Raw genomic sequence first — 11,140 nt, 5'->3', positions numbered from 1 at the left:
GATGATACACACTACAGAACTATCTTTTCTCTGATGCAAAATTTAAAAATTTGTGCATATAAATGACATTAGAAATGAGGGTGAAACAATTATGTTCATCAGAATTATTTTGCTACTGAGGCTTACAAAAGAAATCTACATGCCAGCGACAATTGCAAATATTGTAGGTGGTTAAGGAGAACTTTGGATCACTAATTATCACAAGCAGCCACATCTCATCATAAGGGTACTTGTGTAAAAACAGCCAAACCACTGCACGAAGGGCAGCTTAATGTCATCGTTGAAGAATTGCGTTCCACTAACAGTACATGCAGTGCTAGGGAGGAGGCTATCATCAAACTGTCAAAGGATCTGGCCTAACAATGAACAACATCAGCAAGTGATAGCCATTCTGTACCAATTTTCAGTGCTTTCAAATTTGGAATGAAGAAAAGACAGACCAAGTGGCCCATGGTAAAACACCGTATCAACAGTTGGTATTATCCACCAATTACTCAGTGTTCATATTGAGTGCCAGCTATTGAACGATGGATAACCCAGGTGAAAGTGGAGAAGATGCTGCAAGATGATGTGAATAAACCTTCAGTGAGTCCTTGCTCCTCTCCTGTGGTCCTTGTGAAGGAGGAGGATGGCTCATGCTGTTTCTGTGTCAACTACTGACAAATGAACAAAATCACAAAGAAAGATGTTTATCCAATTCTGCACATTGATGACATCTACATACAGTATCAACATCTGGACTCACTCTTGCATTAGCCCTTGTGCTAGCTTCCTTGAGTTCATGTGTCACTTCAGTTACTGTGTTCCTAGTATATGATGACTGTCTGGACATGGACTGCTCCCAAGATTAATGGAGTGAACTTAAGTGCAGAATGGGCCTATCGTCAGGACTAGCATATTCACACACGTTGTTGCTGTTTTGTCAACAAGTATACTTCTGTAAGAAAATCTATATGTGTACTCACAGTTGGTGTCCTGTCTGAGGGTTCCACTCCCACAGCAGCAGAACCACAGCACACAAAAGAATGTATGTTCGACAACCTGCTTTTAAACCTTAAATGGATAATGTGTCTTTGCTATCTGGGTAACATTGTCATTTTTTGAAGACATCTGAAGAACATATAAGCTAAGTGACAACTTTATGGAAGTGCGTTCAGAGTGTAGACCTCCACCTGAATTTGAATAAGTGCATATTTACAAAAAATATACACAAACACAAGGATGTGGAGTGGCTTTTGAAGACTCTTTTGGCAGAACACAGCAGTTTGGATGAAATCTCAGTCATCACTGCATTAAATGACATTGCTGTGGAATATAAGGAAGATTCAGCACTGCTGAAAACTGCAGAAGCCTGGAAGAAATGAAGAATTCCAGTTAATAAACATAGCATTGTATAAGAGCAAAAATGATCTAGTGAAGTGGAAATGATTGTTTGTCACCCCTTCTTATCTACAACCACGTATCCTGAAATATTTCTACGATATTCCAACATTTTGTCACCTGGGATTTGTGAAGACTCTTGACAGAAACAGATGCAGGTATCATTGGCAGGTCTCCACTGAACTGTTAGACATTATTTGAATCAGTGTAAGGAATGCCAATGACAGAAGCATGTGCCACAACATATCCCACTATCACCTCTGGTGCATCTGGTACCAATCCCACTTGCAGCAGTACCACTCCATCAAACTGGAATTGATCTCTTGGGAGGTTTCCAAAGAATTGATGGATGACAGTCTGCACTGACTGCCTCAACTGCAACACTATCGCCAAAGCTGTGCCGACTGCTGAAGTTCTGGAAATTCCAGAAAAGTTCCTTGTAGAAGACATCTTTCTGGAGCTCAGAGCAACCCATATAATGATCTCTGATTGCGGAAAAGTTTCCAGTTGAGAGTAGTGCCACAGGTAATTTCACACTGTGACATCACCTCAGGATGACAGCCGTCTACCACCTGCACCATTCCATTAAACTGGAACTGACGTCTTGATGGAGTCTGAAAGAATCGATGGATGATAGTATATACTCATTACCTTAACTGCTACATTGTCACCAAAGCTGTGCCAATTGCTGAAGCTACAGAAACTGTGAAATTCCTTGTAGAAGAGGTAATTCTGAAGCACAGAACACCCAGTGTAATGAGTTATGATTGAGGAAAAGTTGTTTCCAGTTGAGAGTAGCATCACAGGTAATATCACATTGCAACATTACCTGCAGCATTTCAACTGTCTACCACTTGCAGATGAATGGCCTCACAGAACACTTTAATAAGATGTTGGCAGATATGCTATTGACGTATGTTGATATCAAACAGAGAGATTGGGATACAATGCTGCTTGTCGTGACATTTGCGTACAATACAGCAAAGCAAGCCACTACACGCTTCACAGCATTCTGTCTCCTACACAGTTGTGAGGCTGAAATGACAATGGACACACTGTTCCTGTTTCACCCAGAAGATGACTACGTGAAACACCTCATCACTAGGACCAAAGAAGCAAGGCAGCTGGCTGTCATTTGGACCCTGGTTACCAACACAAAAGAAAGACTGAGACCACCATAATTTCAAGCACTGGCCTGTGAGATATAGCCTGGAGGACTGGATATGGATTTGTATGCCTGTGTGAAATGTGGGACTATAAAAAGTTACTAAAGAGCTATCTTGGAGTGTGTTGTATCCTTTCTCACTTGTTGGACATTACATTATAAAGTTGAGGAATGTAACACTTCATCAAGTAGACAAAAAGCATGGAGACATCTTCCATGTCCTTTGTACGAAGGACTACTACAGTCCTGAAGTGCAGATTGATGATGGTAGGCTAAAAGAAACTGAAGACACCCTTCAACAACCAAAGCTTAGATGGAAGATGCTATGTCTTATGCTCATTATAATGAGCAGGATGTAACAACATGACCAGAATACGCAAATTCACCAGCACTGCCATGCACAGAATCACTGAAGAGACCTTAATCCAGGGTACTGTAGTTGGCTCCAATGAGGACTTCTAAAACATTGGGTTATTGTTTCTCCAGGGGAAAGAGCAACGCAGCAAGTTAGGCTGCTAGCAGTGTGGCATAGTGGTTAGCATCACAGGCTGGTGTGCTGTGAGTCACCAGTTCAAAACTGACCACCAGCAGTTGTTGTTGTTGTTGTTGTTGTTGTGGTCTTCAGTCCAGAGACTGGTTTGATGCAGTTCTCTATGCTACTCTATCTTGTGCAAGCTTCTTCATCTCCCAGTACCTACTGCAACCTACATCCTTATGAATCTGTTTAGTGTATTCATCTCTTGGTCGCCCTCTGCGATTTTTACCCTCCACGCTGCCCTCCAATACTAAATTGGTGATCCCTTGATGCCTCAGAATATGTCCTACCAACCGATCCCTTCTTCTAGTCAAGTTGGCCACAAATTTCTCTTCTCCCCAGTACTACTCAATACCTCCTCATTAGTTATGTGATCTACCCATCTGATCTTCAGCATTCTTCTGTAGCACCACATTTCGAAAGCTTCTATTCTCTTCTTGTCTAAACTATTTATTGTCCATGTTCCACTTCCATACATGGCTACACTCCATACAAATACTTTCAGAAACGACTTCCTGACACTTAAATCTATATTCGATGTTAACAAATTTCTCTTCTTCAGAAACGCTTTCCTTGCCATTGCCAGTTTACATTTTATATCCTCTCTACTTCGACCATCATCAGTTATTTTGCTCCCCAAATAGCAAAACTCATTTACTACCTTAAGCATCTCATTTCCTGATCTAATTCCCTCAGCATCACCCGACTTAATTTGACTACATTCCATTATCGTCGTTTTGCTTTTGTTGATGTTCATCTTACATCCTCCTTTCAAGACACTGCCCATTTCGTTCAGCTGCTCTTCCAGGTCCTTTGGTGTCTCTGACAGAATCACAATGTCATCGGCAAACCTCAAAGTTTTTATTTCTTCTCCATGGATTTTAATTCCTACTCAGAATTTTTCTTTTGTTTCCTTTACTGCTTGCTCAATATACAGATTGAATAACATCGGGGATAGGCAACAACCGTCTCATTCCCTTCCTAACCACTGCTTCCCTTTTATGCCCCTTGACTCTTATAATTACCGTCTGGTTTCTGTACAAACTTTAAATTATTTGTTATTTAGTATTTATCACTTCTGGAGGGTTCTTGAAATATCTTACATTTGCAATGTTTGTATATTCTGTGATATTCAATGTTTGTATAAAAAAGGAGCATTCTGGAATTTTCAATGCTGTATAAATAGCAGCACTTTCCATCTGGGAATTAAGTTCTGTTCTGGCTGTACATCAGTGTCAGTAACAAACATACTTTCAGTGCCAAGTGTTGTACTTCATATGATTTTGACTTCAGATTTGGACTTGATTGTGGTTGTGACATGACAATATCTTCAAATGAATATTAAATGATTATCAGCAAATTGTAATATGAGGGGTGTTTTTTAAGCAAGTAACATTTTGAATAAAAAATAAAACAAGTAGACTTTTCTTAGCAATTTTATCTATTTTTCTACATAATTCCCATGAGTATTAAGGCACTTATTGTATCACACAACCAGCTATTGAATTCCATCCTCATACAAATCTGCAGCCTGAGCATAACTTTCGATAATTTAAACATTCTGTAACAACTACATAAAGCACACATGTTGACACTAGAGGAAACCCATCACATAACGTTGAAACACCAAAGTGTCTGTTCTCTCTCACTTTTTCACCAACTTTCTGCACCAAAAGTTCTCATCCATTTCTGTACCATCCCATCGCTCATAATGTTTACCCCCTTCACTCCACTGATCTGATGATGAATTTCAGTCACTTTTATGCCTTTAGCACTAATAAAATTAATCACAGCATGTATTTCACAGTTGGCATAAAACTAATTCGTTATTATTACAATAGAGGGAAACATTCCACGTAGGAAAAATATATCTAAAAACAAAGATGATGTGACTTACCAAATGAAAGTGCTGGCAGGTCGACAGAAACACAAACAAACACAAACATACACACAAAATTCAAGCTTTCGTAACAAACTGTTGCCTCATCAGGAAAGAGTGAAGGAGAGGAAAAGACGAAAGGATGTTGGTTTTAAGGGAGAGGGTAAGGAGTCATTCCAATCCCGGGAGCGGAAAGACTTACCTTAGGGGGAAAAAAGGACGGGTATACACTCGCACACACACACATATCCATCCACACATATACAGACACAAGCAGACATATTTAAAGACAAAGAGTTTGGGCAGAGATGTCAGTCAAGGCACTTCTGACATCTCTGCCCAAACTCTTTGTCTTTAAATATGTCTGCTTGTGTCTGTATATGTGTGGATGGATATGTGTGTGTGTGCGAGTGTATACCCGTCCTTTTTTTCCCCTAAGGTAAGTCTTTCCGCTCCCGGGATTGGAATGACTCCTTACCCTCTCCCTTAAAACCCACATCCTTTCGTCTTTCCCTCTCCTTCCCTCTTTCCTGATGAGGCAACAGTTTGTTGAGAAAGCTTGAATTTTGTGTGTATGTTTGTGTTTGTTTGTGTTTCTGTCGACCTGCCAGCACTTTCATTTGGTAAGTCACATCATCTTTGTTTTTAGATATAATTTGTTATTATTTTAGAGATGTATGGAAATATGTGACGTTGTATCTCTGACAATAACAGAATTCTGATTGAGAACAAAAAGACCCCCCCCCCCCATGAACCATGGACCTTGCCGTTGGTTGGGAGGCTTGTGTGCCTCAGCGATACAGATAGCTGTACCGTAGGTGCAACCACAACGGAGGCGTATCTGTTGAGAGGCCAGACAAACGTGTGGTTCCTGAAGAGGGGCAGCAGCCTTTTCAGTAGTTGCAAGGACAACAGTCTGGATGATTGACTGATTTGGCCTTGTAACAATAACCAAACGGCCTTGCTGTGCTGGTACTGCGAACGGCTGAAAGCAAGGGGAAACTACGGCCGTAATTTTTCCCGAGGGCATGCAGCTTTACTTTATGATTAAATGATGATGGCGTCGTCTTGCGTAAAATATTCCGGAGGTAAAATAGTCCCCCATTCGGATCTCTGAGCGGGGACTACTCAAGAGGATGTCGTTATCAGGAGAAAGAAAACTGGCGTTCTACGGATCGGAGCGTGGAATGTCAGATCACTTAATCGGGCAGGTAGGTTAGAAAATTTAAAAAGGGAAATGGATAAGTTAAAGTTAGATATAGTAGGAATTAGTGAAGTTCGGTGGCAGGAGGAACAAGACTTCTGGTCAGGTGCCAACAGGGTTATAAACACAAAATCAAATAGGGGTAATGCAGGAGTAGGTTTAATAATGAATAGGAAAATAGGAATGCGGGTAAGCTACTACAAACAGCATAGTGAACGCATTATTGTGGCCAAGATAGATACGAAGCCCACACCTACTACAGTAGTACAAGTTTATATGCCAACTAGCTCTGCAGATGACGAAGAAATTGAAGAAATGTATGATGAAATAAAAGAAATTATTCAGATAGTGAAGGGTGACGAAAATTTAATAGTCATGGGTGACTGGAATTCGGTAGTAGGAAAAGGGAGAGAAGGAAACGTAGTAGGTGAATATGGATTGGGGCTAAGAAATGAAAGAGGAAGCCGCCTGGTAGAATTTTGCACAGAGCACAACTTAATCATAGCTAACACTTGGTTTAAGAATCATGAAAGAAGGTTGTATACATGGAAGAACCCTGGAGATACTAAAAGGTATCAGATAGATTATATAATGGTAAGACAGAGATTTAGGAACCAGGTTTTAAATTGTAAGACATTTCCAGGGGCAGATGTGGACTCTGACCACAACATATTGGTTATGACCTGTAGATTAAAACTGAAGAAACTGCAAAAAGGTGGGAATTTAAGGAGATGGGACCTGGGTAAACTGAAAGAACCAGAGGTTGTACAGAGTTTCAGGGAGAGCATAAGGGAACAATTGACAGGAATGGGGGAAAGAAATACAGTAAAAGAAGAATGGGTAGCTTTGAGGGATGAAGTAGTGAAGGCAGCAGAGGATCAAATAGGTAAAAAGACGAGGGCTAGAAGAAATCCTTGGGTAACAGAAGAAATATTGAATTTAATTGATGAAAGGAGAAAATATAAAAATGCAGTAAATGAAGCAGGCAAAAAGGAATACAAACGCCTCAAAAATGAGATCGACAGGAAGTGCAAAATGGCTAAGCAGGGATGGCTAGAGGACAAATGTAAGGATGTAGAGGCTTGTCTCACCAGGGCTTAAGATAGATACTGCTTACAGGAAAATTAAAGAGAGCTTTGGAGATAAGAGAACCACTTGTATGAACATCAAGAGCTCAGATGGAAACCCAGTTCTAAGCAAAGAAGGGAAAGCAGAAAGGTGCAAGGAGTATATAGAAGGTCTATACAAGGGCGATGTACTTGAGGACAATATTATGGAAATGGAAGACGATGTAGATGAAGATGAAATGGGAGATACGATACTGTGTGAAGAGTTTGACAGAGCACTGAAAGACCTGAGTCGAAACAAGGCCCCAGGAGTAGACAACATTCCATTGGAACTACTGACGGCCTTGGGAGAGCCAGTCCTGACAAAACTCTACCATCTGGTGAGCAAGATGTATGAAACAGGCGAAATACCCTCAGACTTCAAGAAAAATATAATAATTCCAATCCTAAAGAAAGCAGGTGTTGACAGATGTGAAAATTACCGAACAATCAGTTTAATAAGCCACAGCTGTAAAATACTAACACGAATTCTTTACAGATGAATGGAAAAACTAGTAGAAGCCGACCTCAGGGAAGATCAGTTTGGATTCCGTAGAAATACTGGAACACATGAGGCAATACTGACCTTACGACTTATCTTAGAAGAAAGATTAAGGAAAGGCAAACCTACGTTTGTAGACTTAGAGAAAGCTTTTGACAATGTTGATTGGAATACTCTCTTTCAAACTCTAAAGGTGGCAAGGGTAAAATACAGGGAGCGAAAGGCTATTTATAATTTGTACAGAAACCAGATGGCAGTTATAAGAGTCAAGGGACATGAAAGGGAAGCAGTTGTTGGGAAGGGAGTAAGACAGGGCTGTAGCCTCTCCCTGATGTTATTCAATCTGTATATTGAGTAAGCAGTAAAGGAAACAAAAGAAAAATTCGGAGTAGGTATTAAAATCCATGGAGAAGAAATAAAAACTTTGAGGTTCGCCGATGACATTGTAATTCTGTCAGAGACAGCAAAGGACTTGGAAGAGCAGTTGAATGGAATGGATAGTGTCTTGAAAGGAGGATATAAGATGAACATCAACAAAAGCAAAACAAGGATAATGGAATGTAGTCAAATTAAATCAGGTGATGCTGAGGGAATTAGATTAGGAAATGAGACACTTAAAGTAGTAAAGGAGTTTTGCTATTTGGGGAGCAAAATAACTGATGATGGTCGAAGTAGAGAGGATATAAAATGTAGACTGGCAATGGCAAGGAAAGCGTTTCTGAAGAAGAGAAATTTGTTAACATCTAGTATAGATTTAAGTGTCAGGAAGTCGTTTCTGAAAGTATTTGTATGGAAGTGAAACATGGACAATAAATAGTTCGGACAGGAAGAGAATAAAAGCTTTCGAAATGTGGTGCTACAGAAGAATGCTGAAGATTAGATGGGTAGATCACATAACTAATGAGGAGGTATTGAATAGGATTGGGGAGAAGAGAAGTTTGTGGCACAACTTGACCAGAAGAAGGGATCGGTTGGTAGGACATGTGTTGAGGCATCAAGGGATCACCAATTTAGTATTGGAGGGCAGCGTGGAGGGTAAAAATCGTAGAGGGAGACCAAGAGATGAATACACTAAGCAGATTCAGAAGGATGTAGGTTGCAGTAGGTACTGGGAGATGAAGAAGCTTGCACAGGATAGAGTAGCATGGAGAGCTGAATCAAACCAGTCTCAGGACTGAAGACCACAACAACAACAACAACACAAACAAAAAGAAACAGAAGTTAACAAGTCTTCCTACAAATCACAAAGAAATCAATTCTCAAGTATCTGACTGCAAGTTTTAATGTATTCGCTAATAACTTCTAACAACTGTTCTGCAATGCTCATGTACACAATGGACAACTTACCTTGTCTTGCCACTGCAACTGTGTGATCAGCAACAGGCTAAAAAATATTTCAAAAGCAATACTGTGACCCACGCAGTGTGCTATGCATGGTCATAATGATTGCGACAACTACTGCCATATTTTTTTGTAGAGAAATTGAAAGATCAGGAGGGTTTTGGTCAACTAGCCTTATATGGGATACAAAAAACTGACAGAACCAATAAAGACTTTAATTAACTATACTCTCAAAATAAATTATATAAAGACTGAGTAACCTTACACAGACCTTAATTATTCCACAATGTCTATACTCAATAAATACACCTCTGGCCACAAAAAAAGATACAAATATTACTGTCAATGTATGCATATACAAATCTGACGAAATCCCTGCAGTGTGCAAGCAAGCAACAACTACATGCAACAAAATGGCAAATTAACAAAAACCCTCAATTAATACCAGTCTCCTCCAGCATTACTAGCACAACCACAGCAGGCTGCAACCTTTCCTGTCACATGGCTTCTCTCCACCGCAGGCTGCGGCCGATCACTCCCAACTCCCAACTCCTCTCAGTAACTGTTCGCTTGGTACTGCTCACAATAATAATATCTCAGACTCAGAGTTAGTGTATGCACATTACAGCAGAATCATTGGTCAACTTTGCAAAGTAATAACGTCCAACTTTCAGGTGGGATACTCAATCAGAGGAGGCATTTCAAATACAAACAAACATAAACAAATCAAGTGACTCTGTAAGGGCATCTGTGGCTAGCCAATGAAGTGTGGTACACAGCACACACGTACTAAATGCCAATCATGGCACTTCTGCAGAAGAATTTCGAAACAGTACTTACTTTAAAAACAAATCTCATATTATATTTTTTCTTCCAATCAAGAATATTAAAAATTTGTAAGTAATTGTCCAAATAATAACTAATGCAAATTCATTATCAATGGAAGAGAGAGATATAATCTTTCAATGGATACGATTCCCTTGTTTGTATCTGTGGAAATGAGCCAGATTAACTAGACAAAAATTATGCTTGAATACAGTAATGAAAGTGTCCAACATTGTTATTCTGCGGGAAAAAAAATCAGTTTTAGGAAAAATGTAGCTGTAGAATATCTTATAAATTGCAGGATGGAAATAAGAACTGGAACCATCTGTCCTGTTTCACAACAGAAAAATTATCCTAGAATAGCTAGAGTACAACACAGTGACAACATTATGACAAATTACAGGTCATGACTACTTTGCTGAGCACTCACACAAATTAGATTTAGTTCCCAAAAGAGAAATGTGTAATACTGAAAACATCATTATGAATTGCATAACTTGTTAGTTTGTGAAAAAAACACAACAGTATAAAAAATGAATGTAGCATTGGGACACCCTAAAATGGAATCTCAGCAAGTATTACCATTGATATCCATCACTTAACTGTCCAATAACATGACAAATGATGATGAAAATTATTTTGAAAACAAGCATTGTTTAACACGACTAGTACAGACAATCTGAGACTAATATCTCGTGAAAGATTTTTAATCCACCATGGCTGGAGTATGTCAATTGTGAATAGTAATTATTTACTTTCCTCTGTTTTATTCTCTTTTCTGGTTATGTGAAGTTTGATCTTTACTAGCAGGCTCAGAAGTAAGGATGAAAAGTAGGAGAGACTAGGAGAGGAAATACAGAGAGATACCAATAACATAAAAGTAAGAAATCTAAACATTTATAGAATTCAAACTGGATAAGAATCGTAATACTCACATTTCCTTTAGCATCTTTCCGGAAAAGTCGAACATACAGGTCTTCAACAGGCAAGTAGAATGGAACTGTGCACATGCACAAATAGTAGCCTGCATGGACGCCATGCCAGTAGGCTGACACAGCCATAGTTATCAGAGTCCTGAAAACAGTACCGGATGTACTTAAAACGAAGGCCTGTTCTAGCTTTAGCTTTAGGGTCGCCCTATCCTTCCTTTTTTTGCTATAAGTCCTCTCTATTTCAATATGAGAAATGCCCCCCCCCCTCCCC

At 39.5% G+C, this 11,140-nt stretch overlaps 1 protein-coding gene across 1 annotated transcript in view; it reads right to left on the bottom strand.

Moving 5' to 3' along the window:
- The window catches only part of LOC126457935 (lysophospholipid acyltransferase 7), a 142,437-nt gene that overhangs the window by 7,012 nt on the left and 124,285 nt on the right, over nt 1-11,140 (bottom strand). The window contains exon 7 of the mRNA XM_050094645.1: nt 10,873-11,011. Coding sequence (XP_049950602.1) covers nt 10,873-11,011 — 139 coding nt within the window. The remainder of the gene's footprint in view (nt 1-10,872; nt 11,012-11,140) is intronic.

Source organism: Schistocerca serialis, chromosome 2 (assembly GCF_023864345.2).
Source record: "Schistocerca serialis cubense isolate TAMUIC-IGC-003099 chromosome 2, iqSchSeri2.2, whole genome shotgun sequence".
NCBI lineage: Eukaryota > Metazoa > Arthropoda > Insecta > Orthoptera > Acrididae > Schistocerca > Schistocerca serialis.
This window is presented reverse-complemented; position numbering and strand designations above follow the sequence as displayed.